General features: G+C 43.6%; 1 protein-coding gene across 5 annotated transcripts in view; it reads right to left on the reverse strand.

Annotated features, from left to right (window-relative positions):
- Window positions 1–18,791, reverse strand: part of ARHGEF9 (Cdc42 guanine nucleotide exchange factor 9) — a 127,984-nt gene that overhangs the window by 58,705 nt on the left and 50,488 nt on the right. For all 5 annotated transcript variants that reach the window (XM_037045972.1, XM_037045976.1, XM_037045975.1 and 2 more), the window contains exon 2: window positions 14,696–14,875. In XM_037045972.1, the coding sequence (XP_036901867.1) occupies window positions 14,696–14,875 (180 nt within the window). The remainder of the gene's footprint in view (window positions 1–14,695; window positions 14,876–18,791) is intronic.

Raw genomic sequence — 18,791 nt, forward strand, 5'->3', positions numbered from 1 at the left:
TATTCAAGATGAGGAAGAAAAAAGAAATCAAACACTTCTGGCAGAAAGCTTATATAAAGAAATAATGGCTGAAAACTTCCCAAATATTGGGAAAGACATGGATATCCAGACACATAAAGGTCAAAGGTCCCAAATCAAGTTCAACCCAAAGATTTCACTGAGACACATTATAATTAAAAAGTCAAAAATTAAAGAAAGAATCTTGAAAGCAGCAAAGAAAGACGCTTGTCACATACAAGAATACTCCAACAAGCCTATCACTGAATTTCTTGGCAGAAAACTTGCAGACCAGGAAAGTGGAATGATATATTCAAATTACTGAAAAAAATACTGACAAAAAAGAATACTCTAGCTGGTAATGTTATCAAATACTGAAGGAGGGATAAGGACATTCCAAGAAACACAAAACATGAATGAATCCATCAGCACTAGATCTGTGTTATGAGAAATGCTAAAGGGGGTTATTCAAGCAGAGAAGAAAGGATGCTTGTAAACAGCGTGCAATTACATAAAAGTATAAAACTCACTGATAAAGGTAAATATACAGTCAATGAAATCTAGTACAAAGGCTAAACAACAAAATAATCAAAACAACTATAGCTACAATATTTTGTTAATGGATACACAACATAAAAAGATGCCAAGTACAACATCAAAAACACAAAATACATATGGGGATAAAGTGTTGAGCTTTTGTATGTGGACAAACTTAAGTTGTTATTAGCTTAAAGGAGACTTTTAGAACTATAAGATGTTTTGTGTAAGGAGAAAAACCAATGAAACAATAGTAGTGGACTTCAACATCCCACTTTCAATGATTTATAGATCTCCTAGACAGAAAATCAATAAGGAAGTACTAGACCTGAAATATGCTTTACACTACCCATATGTATCTAACAGACATCAACAGAACATTCCATCCAACAGTATCAGAATACACATTCTTCTCAAATATTCATGGAACATTACTCAGGGTACACCAAATCTTAGGCCACAGAACAAGTCTTAACCAATTTAAGAAGACTAAAATCATGTCAAGTATCTTTTCTAGTACATGATTTTCTAACCATTTTGTTGTACATGTGAAACTAATATAAGAATACTAATGTAATTGAAAAACATTTTTAAAATCTATATTTACCCCTGGTTGGTATGGTTCAGTGGGTTGAGCACTGGGCTGAGAGCCAAAAAAGGTCACAAGTTTGATTCCCAGTCAAGGCATATGCCTAGGTTGCAGGCCAGGTCCCCACTTGGGGGTGTGTGAGGGGCAGCCAATTGTTCTTTCTGTCACACATTGATGTTTCTCTCCATCTTTCTCCCTCCCTTCTCCTTTCTATAAAAAATAAATAAAACCTTAAAAAATCTATAATTAATAGAATTGTTACTCCCCACAAAAAATACTAGATGCCTGCAAGAACAACTTTGTTCCCCACTCTACCCCTCTTAAGTCTTTTCCTTTTGTTTGTTTTCATGGGCCTATATCCTACTTAGACATCGAGAGATCTTAGGTTTATACTACTCGAGTAAGTCAGAAAAGCAATAATTGAATAAAGTTAAATCAAATCACTCAGGATTGTTCCATAACTACTGTGTGCAGGGCCCTGTGCTCTTTGTAGGGTAACAAATAATGTGTAGGTGTATAGATATAAATAGAGGCTGCCTGACCTTCAGAAATCCATTTTTTTCTACATTTCCCTTGATATGCTTTCTATTTGGACTAAGAGAAAGAGATGTTTCCAGTTAACCTATCAAGATATGGAAGTACAATTCTCTGCCCTCTCTGATTTCATGATGAAAGTTACACTAAGGGAGAATGCTGAAATTAAGCTGACCACATGTCCTAGAAAGCTCACGGTATTTGATAAACATTCAGAACAACCACTTCAGGGTGATGACCTGGCAAAATACTGGCTTTCGAGTCAGAGCTGTCACCTGTGTAGACTATGCCATTTACTCATGTACCAGCAGGGTGTCTATCACTCAATAGCTGCTCCTGCAGAACTCCACCTGTGACCTAGATTTGGCCTAGTCCTTGTTTAAAGTTCTCTCGTAATATCTGTCTTATATTTCTAGTCCCTTGGAGTCCCTATCCAGGCTGAGGTGTTCTACTGTGACTACTCAAGTTCTATTTTGCCTCTTGCTGACCTCACCTCCTACTGAACCACATCCTTTCCCTAACTATGCTCTATTTTCCACCTGCTAACCTGTGTACAGAATGTCATGAAGTTCAGAGACTAGGGTGAGGAAGGAATGAGGAATGGCTACTAATGGGCATAGGTTCCTTTTGGGGGTGATGAAAAAGTTCTGTAACTAGATAGAGGTGGTGGTTATACACATCATAAATGCATTGAGTGGCACATGTTAAAATGGCTGAAATGATAAAATTCATGTTATGTGTATTTTACCTCAATGGAAAAAACACAAAGAGTATGAGCTAGAAAGGTTCTTGGAGTTTAACTGATTCAACCCCTCCATCTTCTAGGGGAGATAATGATGCCTGGTCAGGAGAAATAATTTGACTAAGATCACAGAGTTTAGGCAAGTAATTCCCCTTTGGTACAAGTTCCTGTATCTATTGTCAGTCTTTGTAGGATGGGCTCCCAGTCTAAAGTGCTTCTGTACCTCGTCAGGAGCCACATGATGATCATCTCTGGGATGAATGAATTTATCATGAAGCCCATTTATTTTACAGAGGAGGAAACCACTATTGGTTCATTGCACACTGCCAGCCTCTGGAGTCCTGGTCACCTGCTTATTGGGACAACTGGATGCTGGACCCACTAATATCAACCACATGGTATGGCAACAATGCCACCCTCTGTGCTGCCTAGTGACACTGCACTCTACTTAACTGGGCTGGACATTCCTCTAACATGCATAGTTGGAAGGGTCTTCAATCATTCCATGTTCTCAGCCTATCCTAAGCACAGGGGAAGGTGAACTTACAGGACGTGGCCTTCATTCAAGTTTATCTGACTATATGGCAGTTTCAGAGCTACTGCTGGCCTCAAATGTGCCCTTAAGAGTAAGCTATGATTACCTAATATGTACCTGAACGTGGGGATAAGTCCATTCACTACATGGCCCCCCACGTCCAAGCCCCACTGAGTAGCAACATCAATAACCTTGCTACTTTAATAAGATTATAAGAATAACTAAAAATCTGGACCAATGGGTAGGATTTACAGGTCTATTATTATGACTCTTTCCCTCAATCCACTCACAAAGAACATTTTCCCATTCCTTTTTGTGCTCCAATGTATAGCACAGCATTCCACCATTTATTTGCTTGTAAATGAGGGCTAACCACTGATGTGCAGCCCCAGCAACATTATTATGCCTGTTGGCATAAGCTAGGGCAGACAAGAAAGTACACTGTCCAATTACATATTTATCAAGCTCACTACTTGCAACACCATTATTAGTTTTAAGAGCCTGTCAGTATGAAAGGAGAGGCTTACTGAACACTTGGCATCCCCAGGACTCCATGTAGCTCACATCACCATGAAAGTAGCTGAGTAGGGTGGAACTGAGGCCTTCAGTGCCCAAATGGCCTCCGTCTAGCCATATACATGTAGAAGCAGCAAGAGGCTAATGTAGAGGATAGGATAAAGGCACAGAGGCCTGGAGAACAAGAAGGGCTTAGCAGACCTCATGTCAGGCTTCATCTTCTGAAGGACTGTACACAGAGTAGAAAGTCAATGTGTTCCTGAGAGACGGGGAATAAGGATACTACTTACACTCTTAACATTGAAAGTTTGTTGCTTTGTACCATCAGTAATATTAGTCAGAACCAATTATCAGTACTTTTCCTGCATATTTCTGTTTAGTTCTCACAACAACTTAAAGAGGTAGGTACTATTATCTCATCAAATGACATATGAGGTCACTGGAAGTACAAGTACAAGTGACATGCCCATGGTTCTATTTCTAGTAAATGGGAAGGCTGTCATGCTAATCCAGAAAGACTTTCTGCAGCTAATACTCTTAGCCATGTACACCACTCCCATGAGTAGAAGCTCCAGAAAGACAGATTTTAATTCAATATTAGGACAATAAACTCTCTCAGAACTGACCTGAGCTACAACCTCAGCCACGGCCTCTGAAAAGGTAGGGAGGGCCCTGGGAGTGGAGTTGTACAAACGGATACTTGATGACCACCTGGGGGGACTGGAATATTCTGGAGGGGTTCAAACATCAACAAGGAGGGTAACCTAGATGACTTCTAAAACCTTCCCAAGCCTTAAAATTTCCTAGCTATGTGAATCAACAACCGTTGCCCACAGAACATTTTAAGAAGGACCAAAAAAAAAAAAAATCCAGGTATTTTGGCTGTATCCAATTAAACCAAGTGCAGGTGAACACAATGTCAGGCCAGGATGTCCTTCCTTAAGCAAAAGCTCATGAGAAGTCACAGAGAAAGAGCCCTAGAGCATTAATACAAAGAACATGCTGATAATATACCAATGCTGAAGGCTTCTCTTGTATGATCCATGGGGACAAATAAAAGGTTCACAAGATCTATTCTTAGTACAAGTGAGATTACAGGGAAGGTATTTATGCTTAAAAAAAAAAACCCTCCTATTTCTGAGCATCTTCAAAAAAAGCAAAAACTCCTAGTAGGCACTGTGGTGTCATGGAAACAACACTGAGCTAACAACCACAGGGCTAAATTAGAGATTTGGTTCTGCTCTGCAATTCTAAGTTGCTACAGAACCCTAGATAGGTCGTCCCACTGGGGGGCCTCAGAACCATCACACTTGTATCTGTGGTGGGGATGAGAAGGGCTAGTGATGAGAGGCTCTGATGAGACAGAACATGTCGAGGTTTAAACAAACTCCCTAAGCAATGACAAGAGTTATTGTAACAAAACAGGTTTCTGTATTATGATATCTGTCTAGCTAATAAAAATAATAAAACAATGAGATTCCAGCCTAGGGAAATACTTCTTTAATTGTGCTCTCTCAAACTACGGAGGGTCTGGTGACAAAAAAAAAAAATACAGTGGACAGTCAAAACAGTGAGGCCCAGAATAGGAAGGGTCCCTTCTTGACATCTGCCAGATATTCGGCAGCAGAGCTGGCCCTTCAATCAAGTCTGTAACTTCCCAGATTGATGATTCTGCTACATCCACTGTGTTTGCTCTTCCTGTGTAATAATATGACAGATGTTTCATTCCCCCATCCCCAGGAGTCCCATCATTCCCTATCCCTCCACAGAGAATGCCATCTGCTCAACACACATAAACGGATCTTTGATATGCCTACATGGCGCATTTCCAACAGAGAAGGGTCACTAGACCTCAAAAGGGTCGCATTATCCCTGCCCAGCTCCCCATTCCCACTCTCCCCTGCCCTCTTAGCATCATCCACCTACCCCTAGGCTCCTCTAAGGCAAAAGACCCAGCAAAAGTCAGCTTGTGACTAAGGTCTCACTGAATCTGAGTTCCAATCCTAGCCAAGGAAAGAGAAGGACAGGTAGGTCCACTAAGGACTGACCTGCTCAACTGATCAGTGCAGCCCACCATGCTCAGGGAGTACCATCCTCCCCTGGTGGGGTCTGGCTTCCTGCTTAAGGCCCTGGCCTACTTTTTCTTTATGCTTATCCTCTGGTAGAAGACAAAATGTTTCTGAAAGACAAAGGTACCTACTTGTATTTAGACTGGGAGCTATTAGGCTCCCTGGCTGGCTGGGTCACTAACAGGAATAGTGCACATGAGGCCTCAGCCCTCAAATCCTTTGCCTTATGGCTCACATCCCAGAGTTAAGCAACCAGCCTTCACGTCCTCCAGAAATGACTACTCTGTGTTTACGTGAAAGATCAAGTCCATTCTGCAACCAGAGGTAGAGCAGGAAATGTCAATTCTCTCATTCAATGCCAATGCACCCCAAATCAAGGTTCTTCACAGGCGACTCGCTTCTGAACACCAAAAAGGAGACCCAGAGGCTGCTGAGTATGGTTTCTCTGGTGACCGTCTAACAAGTAGAACAAGGTACCTATAAGGAGGACTCTCAAGATGCCAGATCCTCTCAGCCCATTCTACCTAGCTGAAGGAGGTAGCTGTTGCTAAGGGCTGAAGAGCTGTGTTTGTTCAGAGCTTAGTAAATACTGGCAATGAGATATTAATAGCACTACTAATAAGAAGCCATGAGGAAAAAAGTATAAGAGGTTTACTGATATGATAATATCAATACTGATGGCAAAAGAAAAAAAATATATATACACACAATTGTCATGATTTCCCAAAATTCTGTACTTCCCAAGGAGCCTCAGAAACAGACATCATCTCCAAACACTCGATCCATTATGGTCTTTCCCTCCTCAAGTCATCAAGCCTCTGAGGCAGTGTAGCCATGGTACTAGGGAAGCCCAAGCCATCCCTAATTGAACCCAGGGATTGGCTACACTGAGAAATACAGGCTAGAGACCCCTGATCATAGTCTTCAACTCAGGAAACCAACCAAGTCACTGACTCATGCTGTGAATTAACAGCAGGGCCTTGGAAGGGAAACTCTACCACCAAGAGAACAATTCAGTGTCTTCTACTGGTGCCACCTCTGAAATATGCTCCTAGAGCAAAAGGCAATGTGTTTTAAGAAAATGGCTTAGACTACATTTAATGCAAGGGCCAGAAGCTTTAGTAAGAAAGTAGTTCAGGTTTGGCTGACAAGATGCCAACCAGGTTCTCAGAAGTCCAGGGAAATTTAGTTACAGCCCTACCTGGAGGGTGGTGGGTAAACTACATGACCTTCAACGTTGCTTTCCATTTGGGGATTCTAAGAGAGACCTACAGAGTCACCTACGCGGATATGGATGACATCCTGGGTAAAGCAACAGCCATATTTAAGGTTCTCTCTGAGCTGGACATTGTTCCATATTAAAAGGAAAAAAAAATCTCTTCCAATTAGCCAAAACACATACTGGATAATGTCATCCAAAGCACGCGCATAGTGAGAAGCCATTAAGATGTGTCATGTGAATGCAAATGAGTGCTAATGCCATTTGAAATGGTTGTGTGCAGGATAAAAATCTCTGTAATCCATGGAGAAAAGCCCTCCCTGCTAATGCCAGCCTCAACTGATACTGTAATGTGTCACCTCTAGGGCCACAAACAAGACCTTCTACATAAATGGTTAAGGCTAGAAGCCCATGTCTACTTGAAGCTTTAGTGGAAAAACAAGGGCTGGCATATCTGAACTCATCCCAAGAAAGCAAAATACTGTTGCCATTAGCTTGGCATGGGAGGTAGGTCCTCAAGTGTTAACAGTCCTGTTAGCAGCCCACGTGTACCCTTTCCTGATTGTTCAATAGCCCAGGAAGCCCAGGATTAAGATGCGGGGGCGGGGGGGGGGTAACATCACTAAGAGTATTAGATTAGGATGCACAAAGCAGCCGTCCCTCCACTGAAATAGCCCTTAGCTAACATGACTGACAGCACCAACTTCTCCAGAATTCTAGAATCTAATCCCAACTGTACAGCAACCAGGGGGCTGCTTGATGCAGAAACAGGGAGGCTAACATTTGCTAAGAGAATGTTGAGGCATTTTCATTCATTTGCCAACCACTCTGTATTCCACAGCAGCTGAGAAAAGAGTGGCCCACATTCCTCATGCAGCTTGCTGGCACCAGGGGGTTAATGACCTTGTTCTTAAAATACAGCGGCCATGTGTTTCGAGCCATTTGGCCCTAAAGTATAAGCACAGAGGCTGACCTTTGCTTTGTACCCCTACTCCGTCAGGCTGAAGCAGATTTTGAGGCCGTGACAGCCTCAATTGAAAGATTTAAGGACATATATATCCCATGCCCAACAAGGGTCAGGGAGGATAGAAGGGGAAAGCAGCAAACAGACCCAATATCACAGGAAGGGAGAGACTGAGGAAGAAATGTCTTGAAAGAATAATGATTCCAAAAGGCTACACTGCATACAGAAGAAGCTGAAGTGCAACACGTGTGCCCTGGGCCAGAGGCATACTCAGATAAAGCCTGAGAGGAGTGTAGGTTTGCACTTCTGGAGGACCTGTGGGTTACATATGAGCAGAAGAGTGAGAGAAGAAGACTAAGGCAGAGTTGTGGGCAGCCAGGAGTAGGGTTGAGGGAGTGCCCTGGCTCAGAGCCAAGCTATGGAGACCGAAAAAGTCATTTTTCTTCTTCTTGGTTACAGGTATTTAAAGAAATCTTTCTTAAGTCCCTGGCTGGGCAATAAGACTTCAGTGATCTGCCCTGGCTGGTGTGGCTCAGTGGACTGAGCCCTGTCAGACTGTGAACTGAAGGGTCACTGGTTCGATTCTCAGTAAGGGCACATGCCTGGGTTGCGTGCGAGACTTCGGTGGTCTTAAATGAGAAGGAATACAGTCTGGCAAAAATAGAACAGTCACTAAGCAAATGGACAACTTCAACCCTCAACAGCCAACAGCAGCAAACCCTGGGAGGGGAGAGAAATCTGATTTCCAGAGTCACCACAGTATAATATTCAAAATACCCAGTTTTGAGGAAAAAAAAACTACAAGGCACATAAAAATACAGGAAATTATGGCCCATTCTTAAAATAAAGAAATAAACAGACAGAAACCATAACAGAGGAAGTGCAGACATTATACTTACTAGACAAAGACTTTAAATCAACTGTCTTAAGTAATACTCACGAGCCTGGGTGCAAGTCCTGGCTTTGTCACTATTCTCTACACAAGTAAGGGAGTCGTTTTCATTGTTTGGGCCTGTATTTCCTCAGGATTTGTACAATGAGGAGGTCAGGCTGATTGGTGGTCACGAGTTGGGACCTGGCGAGACAGTTTAGCTCCTAAAGATGTGTTATATTTGTCCCTCACAGTGTTTTCTTTTAAAAAATGTGAAGTACTTGTGCACATTGTAAAAACATGTCATTTTCACATTAACTTCCATTCCTGGCTTTTCTGGCAAATACTGGAAGATCTCAATCCACTGGACTTCCCTCCTTCCTATACCCAACCACAGGGATGAGCACCATCCAAATCTTTTGCTTCCTCTCGATGGGGCACAGATTTCCCAGTTAGACATAGGCCCCCACTTACCCCAGTGTCAGACTGCTTTACTCTCATTAGTTACCTGCCTGGCCCCTATGAACATCTAATTAGGTCATTCCTGGCCCAAACGGGTCTTTCCGAGTCTAAATCTACTGTGAGTCTAGGGTTTCATCCAGGTGAAAAGCATTCTACAAGTGCAGCCAAGAAGAGATACTATATAATTAAACACCAAGTAACACTTTGGAACAGTGGGCTTCCCTATGAACAGGAGAGATTTATTTTCTGTGACATTTGATCTGTACAATTGCAAGGAATGATGGTAATGACCTGATTAGCTCATCCTTTCATCTCCCCTGCTTCCAGGCAGGCCTGAAACCAGAGAAATCTAGAATTTGATGAAACAAGGAATGTATATGCTGATGAAACCTGAGCAGGCTCTTTACTTTCTGACCAAACCCATGCCTTGTCATGCAGGCCTTGCCTACCATCAACCATAATGAGATCTCATGTGTTCTGTACACAGCTTGCTCTCAAAGTGGGCGGCAAGCACTCTGCAGGCCACAGCCCAAAGTCAGAACAAAGGTCCCTTCTGACACAGTGACAAAGAAAAAGTGCCTGAATACTTTGGAGTTAGGGCCAAGCATTTTAAGGGAGGCCCCACCATAGGAGTGAGATTTGCTACTTAGACACACAATCATATCCCAGCAGTCTGCCCTCAGCTTCCAGGGTGGGAAACCAGCCCAGGAAAGCAGCTGAAGATGTCAACAGCTAGATAAAGGGACCGATGTTCAGTAAGCTATAATTCACTTCACACAACCAACTGGGCAGGTACACCAACTTCCGCGTTGCCCTTTGGAAGCTATGTCCCCAGTACAGAAAGGGGAACACACACAAATACATGTGTGCACATACAGAATGAAACTCTGAACCACAGGGAAGGCAAATATTTGACTGGGTGGAAGACACATGTACCCAGCAATTTCTTGTACAATAGCCAAAATGGGATCACACTTCCTATTTAGAGGTATTCGGCATATCCCAGGTTATGGAGAATTTTCCCCACACTCATTTATCCCCATTTTACAAGGAGGAAAACTGACCTTCAAAAATGCACAGGAAGCCGCACATCTAATAGCAGCACTGAGACAAGAATCTGAGTTTTCTCAAACTCTACATGGTGTTTACTCTGATTAACATCAGGTAGGGCTAGCTCGGCCATTAGATCACTAAACACTGTTGATTAACGCCCTAAGGCTGAGATATTCACACAGCAATGAGACTCCCAGGTAGGGTGTGAAGATGCTTTGGTACAGCAGTGTCTAATTTTGTCCAATGCTCTACAAAAGTGTCCAGTTGGTAAGGACTTAGGGGGAAAATCTTTTCTTTCCTACCATACTTCGATGTCCTGTGCCAAAGAACCTAGCGATGCTGTTCTCCAGGAGCTACCGAATCTCAGTTCAGGGTCAGTCTGCACAAAGCAAGCAAATATCCTGTAACATGGATAGAAACCCATGAAATCGCCCATCTGCCGACCAACTACATCAGCACTAATGAAAATTCAATAGTTCACTGTGACTTCTGTCTATTTCCTACCTACCTATGTCAGAGCTTGAATAGATTCTGGAGAATGCTTTAGAAATAAGGGATAAAAAGAGAACACCATGATCATCCATTAAGTGCCTGGAAGAGCCAAGACTAGAACTCAGGACTTTCATTTCCTAACACAGTTAGTGCTGTTTCCACAATACCAATTGGCCCTCAACCGAAATCAATGTTAGAGCAGTGATATTTGACCGGTGTGCCAGCAATAATTTTTAAAACATGCAGTAAGGGACTCTTTGGTCAGAAACTGACCTCTTTTCCCTTAGATCATCAAATAAAAAATAACAATAGCCAACACAACATTAGCCATCTGGTGGGAATGAATAAATATTATACCTATTTTTTGTCAGATCTGCAAAAAATACATTTTTTGAGTGTGCCACAGAATTTTAGTGATTAGTTTACGTGTGCTGTGAGATGAAGGAGGTTGAAAACCACTGATGTGGAAGAATGGAGACAGTAATTTTATTTTAAAATATTTACTAGAAAAGAGCTTCCATAGCCTTCATCATTTAACCCCTTGGGCATCATCCAATCTTACTAGAAACATAAATCTACACATGAATGCCCATTCATGAGAATTGGCAGGTCTACCCTTGGAGCCAATGTTCACATAATTCACGCAACCCCAGCTTACCCCCATTTCCTTTTACTGGAGATATCTTAACAGCTGGCCCCTGGGTTTCATGGCACTTCCCTTTAGAAATCTGAAGATCATTAGTCTATTATTAAAACAAACAAATACTTTTATAATAATCAAATTCTTGTTCTGAATGCAATCTGAGGCAACATGGCATGATTACTTTGTCACAAAATAAACATTGGTATAGTAGACAGAATATCCGAGCTGTAAGTGATGATGTAGGCTCTGCCATTAGTGATCCTGATCTAGTATTATGGTCCTTAGTCCAGATTTATGTCATCTGATACAGGAGCAACTAGGCACATGTGACTACCAAACACCTAAAATGTGACTAGTGGGAACTGAAATGTGCTGTAAGTATGGAATACATACCAGATTTCAAAGACTTAGCGATATAAGTCCATAAGTTGTATAAAATTAATAAGTTTATAGTGATAACATATGATATTACATATCCTATGATAACGTTTTGGACATATTGGATTAAGTAAAATATACTAAAATTAATTTCACTTCTACCTTCCTTTACTTTTCATAGTGTGGCTGGTAGAAAAATTTTAATTATATACATGCCTTACATTTGTGTCTCACAATATATTCCTTTGGGGCCTGGCTGGTGTGGGTCAGTGTATTGAATGCTGGCCTGCAAACAGAACAGTTGCTGGTTCAATTCCCAGTCTGGGCACATGTCTGGGTTGCGGGCCAGGTCTCTGGTTGGGGCGGGGGGCACATGAGAAGCAACCACATACTGATGTTTCTCTCCCTCTCTCTCTCCCTACCTTCCCCTCTCTCTAAAAGTAAGCTAACAGCCCTGGCTGGTGCAGCTCAGTGGAATGAGTGCCGGCCAGCAAATCAAAGGGCTGTAGGTTTGATTCCCAGTCAGGGTACATGCCTAGGTTGTGAGCCAGGTCCCTAGCTGGGGGTGTGCAAGAAACAACCACACATTGGTGTTTCTCTCCTTCTCTTCCTCCCTCCCTTCCCCTCTCTCTAAAAATAAATAAAATCTTTTTTAAAAGATAAATAAAATCTTTTTAAAAAACACAATATATTCCTATTGGGCTGTGTTTGTCCAGAGCAATCGTTCTCAATAGCAAAGATTCTTTGTTTTTTAAGCTAATTAAGTGATTAATTTCATTGTGCAGATGACAACCAATAGGCTAGACTCTATATCATGCATGCCTGGGCCAGCCAGTGGTCTTCTTAAGTGTCAGCATCAGCCCACCCAAGTGGCTGCTGCGGTCATGTGCTTGGAGGAACACGCCCCCTGGCCTTGGCCATAGGAACATCAATGCCAGCTCATTTTCATTCTAAAGCCTGCTCTGTCATTTGCCTCCCCAAACCACTCTACTTTGCTCAATCATTTTGTCCCATCCTTTGATTTACTGCTTATTATAAAAATGACATTTCACTGAAAGTGAAATACATTTGGATTTGGGTGACATTATCACTGGGTGCAGTTTAATCCTTCTTTTAAAGAGAGGGGACGGTCAGTCCAAGACACTCAAGCTGTCCGTGTAGAAGAACTCATGCTAGTTCCAAAGGCCCATGGTTATTGATGTGCTCTTTCTGGCTACCTCTGGGACTAATTCATCAATGAGCAAAGCTGAGCTGGGAAGCAGATGGCATTTGGAGACTCTGATGAAAGATGCCACATACAGAGAGGAAAAAAGGACTGGATAGTTCATTAGGAGAGTCTCAGGACAGAGGGGATGAGAGGTCATTTTGCCCACCTCTCTGCTTCCTTACTTAAATCATTGCAATCAGTTAACAGCGCTTCCTGGGTTTGCACCCTTTGAGGAAGGAACCCTCTTTCAGCCGATATGGCCAGCCTTGATTATAGGCCTTTTGGGATCTAATAAGGTGGTGCTGGTGGTGATAACAATGAGGGTAATGATGATAATAAAGCAAATTAGCATTTGGCATAGACTCACTATGTACCAAGCACTATGCTAGACACTTGACTCACATATGTGACTTCATTTAATGCAGGGGTGCCCAACCTGTGGCCCATGGCCACATGTGGCCCAGGATGGCTGTGAATGGGGCCCAACACACAATTGTAAATGTACTGAAAACCTTTTTTTTTTTTTTTTGCTCATCAGTCTTCGTTAGTGTTTGTGTATTTAATGTGTGGCCCAAGACAACTCTTCTTCTTCTAGGGTGGCCCAGAGACGCCCAAAGGTTGGATGCCCCTCATTGGAAAAAGCCCACTATTCTAATTGCTCTGATGAGGAAATCAAGGCTCAGGCAAGTGAAAAGTCTCACCGAAAGCCATAGAGGGAGGAGGGAATAAAATGGAGACTGCACTGCAGCTGTCTAATTCCAAATGCCCTGCTTGCTCCCTCCCTCTTGTCACATGGCCATCATTCTCATTGAGGCCCTTCATCCCCCAAGGGCCAAAGGCCAAAGCCAAGGTGATCTCTGATTTGGGTGAAGACTTCAGCCTTATTTTAGAGCAAAAACTAACAAAAGCTAATGGGCTGTGGTGTACTTGTACTGCCACAAGGTGTTTTGTTTTTTTTAATGTGCATTATCTCACGAACTGTGACATCCCCTGGAATAAAAGAATTGACAAAATTGTTCTGAGGATAGGGAAAATCAGAGTTCACAACTGCCAAAGAGCTGATTCTAGTTCTTAATTCTAAGGATGGCCAAAACCTGGGACACCAGGCCAAAAATGCTCTTCCTTCATAGCATTTTACTAATTGGTGACCCAGAGGAAGCAGAAACTGCTAAGGAGGCCCCTCCCAATAGCCCCTTCTGTGAAGGGCCAAGTTCTTCATGGTACAAAGCAAAATGGGCCAAAGCTTCGTAAACCCGATTAGGCCAGTTACTTCCCACCCGCAGTACATCTTAGATGCCAGCCACTTGAGTCTCTTGCAAAAAGTATAATTTCCAATCAGTAAACTGTAGCCCATGAGAGGGTGGGGAGCCCACAGTCTTACATTAATGGCTGGAGACAATCCTGAGACAACACACAGGGGTGTTCACCCTTTCCTAAAGGAGAGAAAGGAAGATCAGAGGAGTGAGGACGGGAGAGACCTAGAAAAAGAAAGAATAAAATGAGGAGGTGAGGACAATAAAGGAAGCAGAAAATAAGAGAGATAAGAAAGGTAAGGTCCACAGCAGAGGTTAAAAGGGTTTATAGAGTTTAAAAGGGTCTTAAAAAACCACCAAGGACAAAAGGGAAATGATTTGCATAAAGTCACAGCAGGTAGGAGGCAGGAGGTAGGGATTGTTATGATAAACAAGACAGAAAGGAAAAGTCTCAAAATTAGGAGGAGAAAAAATGAAAGGAAGGCCAGGACTTGGGTAGGAGACCAAAAATATGGAGTAAAATGGGAGAGGAGCCACCAGGACACAAATGAGCAGGAGGACAGGGGCTGGTGAAGGGAAAGCCAAGGGCAGACAGCCAAGGAGACAGGGAAGGAGAGTGAAGGCTGACACTCACCCTCACAAAGCTGGCAGGAAACCATCCCTCCTCATCGTCGATCTGGCCCCACCACCAATCCTTGTTGGAAGCATCCAAGACTTTGATGACGTCGCCAGCCTTAAATGCCAACTCCCGGTTGGCCATGGTGACGTGATCCCATACTGCCTCAGCACTAACGATGGAATCTCCAGTGATCAGCTTAGGAGACAAAATGAGAATGTTTTCAGTCCACACAGGGGGCTACCTTACGTGCCCCTTCCCCCACCCACAGACCTCCACTACTTTATGGAAAAAGTCAACATACTAGTGGGGAAGGATGGGGGTGAGAGAGATGCCACAGGAAGCGCAATAGCCACTGGACCACAAGGCAAACAATACAGTCAATTCTACATTAGCCAGCGAATGTGATGACCCAGAATGTGAATATGAACTATATAGGACTCATGCTTTAGGCCTATTCATGACCACCTCCCCCATTGAAGACAAAAAGCACCAGCCCATCTCTCGGTGTGTCAAGGCAGCTGAAGGTCTGGAATGGGTAGAGAAGCTGAAACCAATGGCTGAAACGAGGCTTGAGCGTATTTGCTCTAAATTCTCTGCCCTTTCCTCCTCTTCATTGCCACTGACCAATTCAGAGTTGGTGGTACATTTTTAACACCACTGTACCCCGCCCCCAGGGGTTACAGACCATGGCATTCCTCACACACAATGGACCCCAGTCCTGCAGCCTCCTGTTCTCACCCACACATGATGTCATCCAGAGAGGTCATGGGTAGGAAAGAATATGGTTTTCTGTGATGCCTGGCTCCCAAGAAACTCAGCCTTGGCACAGATTCACCCAGTGATTTGTACAGCCACCCCATGCGATACATAGGGAAGTGTGGGTTGACTTCTGCATTTGATACATGGCAAAGCTGAGCCACAGGGAAGTTAAGGGGTGAGCTCAGGGTCACCAGGTAAGGCTGTGGTTCTGCTTAGGCCCTAACCCTGGTCATTGAACTTTGTGGCCACCAGGACTGGGCTCCACACAGCAGTAGGCAGACATCGATCTCTCTGCCACGTGCACACACACACACATTCATGTTCACAACACTCTCTAAGCACAGTGATGATGATGGCATAGGGAAATAGTCTGCCTCTTTCTGGCTACCATCCTGACCACTGTATTATTTGTTCTCTCTTCTCCAACTGGTTCCTGCCAGTATGGGCCATGAGTCTTCTTGGCATTTGCAGAAACAGATTCCAAAATAGAGAACATATGGCCTGTCAGGCAAAGGACTCAAGTACTCTCTCCCCAGCATTGAATTGCAGAAGTCAGCTTCTCCATCAGTGTGCTTTGAGGAGGGGCTGATTCCCCGAGGCAACATGGCTGCACAAGACCCACGACAAAACAAGTGACAGACAACAGAGACGGGATATGGAACATACGTCCTCTCACACAGGTCTCCCTTCCAACGTACCAGCCAGGGGATAACTGTAACATCATAAAGTTCACTCATAACACATCACACATTGGTCAGGCCCTGCCTGGCGCATCCTTTAGTACTCAGGGTTCTAGCCATTGTGCCTTCCAGAGAAGGTAAGGCACAGGGGGAGCTCCTCGGCACGGATGTAAAACAGATTTCTGGTAGGACCTTTCATAACACCACCTTCCAAATACCTCATGCTTTACTGTTTACCAAGTGCTTTCCCATCTCCTGCATCTCTTGATCCAAACTGAATGAGCTGGACCTCACTGTTACCCATATGTTCAGATAAGGAAAGAGGTTCACAGAGGTGGTCTGGTCCTTTGACCGATCACACAAGCAACAGATTATGGAGACTCATAAGCCATCACACTGGACTACGAATCAGCTACACTGAATTCACTCCGCCCATGCTTTCATAAAGTATCCAACTCCTATTCTTAAAGAACCCAAGTAAAGACGATTGAACGGCCGCCTTGAAGGAAGCTCCTGCCCATGAGGAGAATGATGTTAGGTTGAACTGTTTTTTTTCCAATTGCACTAAAAGTCCATTCCTTCTTGTTCTCACCTCAATGGAGAACTGTTGGTCACTGGCCTTGATAAAACAAACCTTCACAGAGAAGTCTCCCCTCTCCTGCCCAAGGTGGACCCCAACAGGGTGCTGCTAGAACCCAATAAGCACGTACAACACCAACTCGGAATACCATGAGGGCTTGTGGTTTAAAGCTATATCCTTGGCTTTTATCGAGGCTCAAAAGAATGTATTGGCATCAGTTACCAAGCCCCAGCTCAGGGCACTATCTGTGATGCTGTTTGAGGACCCCTAGGCCCAGGTCTGGCTGACTGCACTGCCTACACTTTCTACAGTAGAACTTTCTTTTTAGGGACTCCATGCTTGGTTCCTCCCAGGTGTTCTTTCTCTACCTTCCCTATCTATGGTGTTCAGCTGGGGCAAAAAAAAAAAAAAGGTCCAGGAAGCTGGCCATCTGGTGACTGTAGGCAAGTCCTATCTGCTTTAGTATATCTGATTTATAAAATGAGGGCTGAAGGCTGATGATCTTTCAAGTGCTATATAGTTCTGACTATCATTGATTCCAAGCAGGCCTTGACAACAGGCTTGCAAGTTGGTTTGTGGCCACTGGGTACTTGCTTGGCCTTGTCCAGGGCACAGCAGGGCTCTCATGACCTGAGGACCCAGAGAGGTCAGCAGGACTAAGCGGGTGTAAGAGTGAGGCAACTGCTCTCTAGTCACAAATACAAGCAGGAATTAGGTAATGCTCCACACCCATCCTCTGAGTTCTTTGACTTCACTTTTTTCATTGAATTTTTGGGAGTGATACAGGTTCACAAAATCATATAGGTTTCAAGTGTAAAACTCAACAAAATATCATCTGTCTTCTGAGTACTTTTAAAAGTAAACTAGCTTTGATTGGTGTGGCTCAGTGGGTTGGGTGCCGTCCTGCAAAGCAAAAAGGTGGCAGGTTCGATCCCCAGTCATGGCACATGTCTGAGTCGTAGGCCAGTTCCCCGGCTGAAGGCGTGCAAGAAGCAACCAATACTGTTTCTCTCACACCTCCATGTTTGTCTCCCTCTTTTTCTCTCTCCCTTCCCCTCTCTTTGAAAATAAATAAATAAAATCTAAAACCAAAGTAAACTAAATTGGGGCTGGAAATTGGTTTCAAATCTCCCTTTTGGGAACAGGATTGATCCTGAACTTGCTAGAAGTTTTTCACAAATATGTACTTTGCTCATCCATTTATCATCCAACACTCAATCAGTGAGCTCCCACTGGGTGTGGGGATGTGCTCACTGTGATTCAGCCAGAGTCCTTACCTGGTGATCAAAGGCCCTTCAAGTACCAACAGTGAATGCCCTTCCAGCAGTATGCAAAGGTGGTTAAGGGCAAGCAAACCTCGCTTCAGTTCTGGGCTCTGCTACGTTAGAAACCAGCAGTGACAAAGGGAGGTGAGGAACAGAGAAGAAGCCAGAGAAATAAACCAAAATGAAACTGTTAGCACACAATTAGGATACAAAAAAGCACAGTACCTGCCTCACAGGCAGAGGTACAGGTGGGGTGAACTGAGTGCTGGGTGGCTAGTGCCTATTACAGTGTCTGCTATATATGCTGGCCTAGGGCAAGACTTCAGCGTAAGGAAGAACAGGTGGCTACCGGGCTCTCAAACAGTGTTGAGGGGGCATGGAAGACAGGCTTTCAAGAATGAGTAGTATTGTGACAGAGAAGGGAACAGGAAGGGCATCTGAGGCAGAGGAATGAGATTAAATAGTCTCAGAGGTGAGAACTATGCGGGATTTGACGGCCAATGTATTGAAGTTTGAAAAGGGTTGGGGAAGGCCATTGGGGCATGGAAGGACAGCTGAAAATAAGGGCAGGAATCTGCTTGAAGGGTCTTACATGTAATCTGAGGAAAAACAGGAGGTCAAAAATGATTTCGTGTCTGTGGGGGTTAGTGGTGCGAGGTTCAAGCAGGGCACTGGGTAACAGGTTTCTTCTGTGATCTCCATCTCTGCAACTCTCCAGCATAAGCACCTACACCCCCCATTTCTACTGAGAATAACCCACTGAGGATTTACAAAGTAGTTCACAGTCAACCACGTAGGAGGTGGTGGAGCAGATTTGAATTTCAGGC

Source organism: Sturnira hondurensis, unplaced genomic scaffold (assembly GCF_014824575.4).
Source record: "Sturnira hondurensis isolate 20B ecotype Veracruz unplaced genomic scaffold, ASM1482457v3 Scaffold0004711, whole genome shotgun sequence".
NCBI lineage: Eukaryota > Metazoa > Chordata > Mammalia > Chiroptera > Phyllostomidae > Sturnira > Sturnira hondurensis.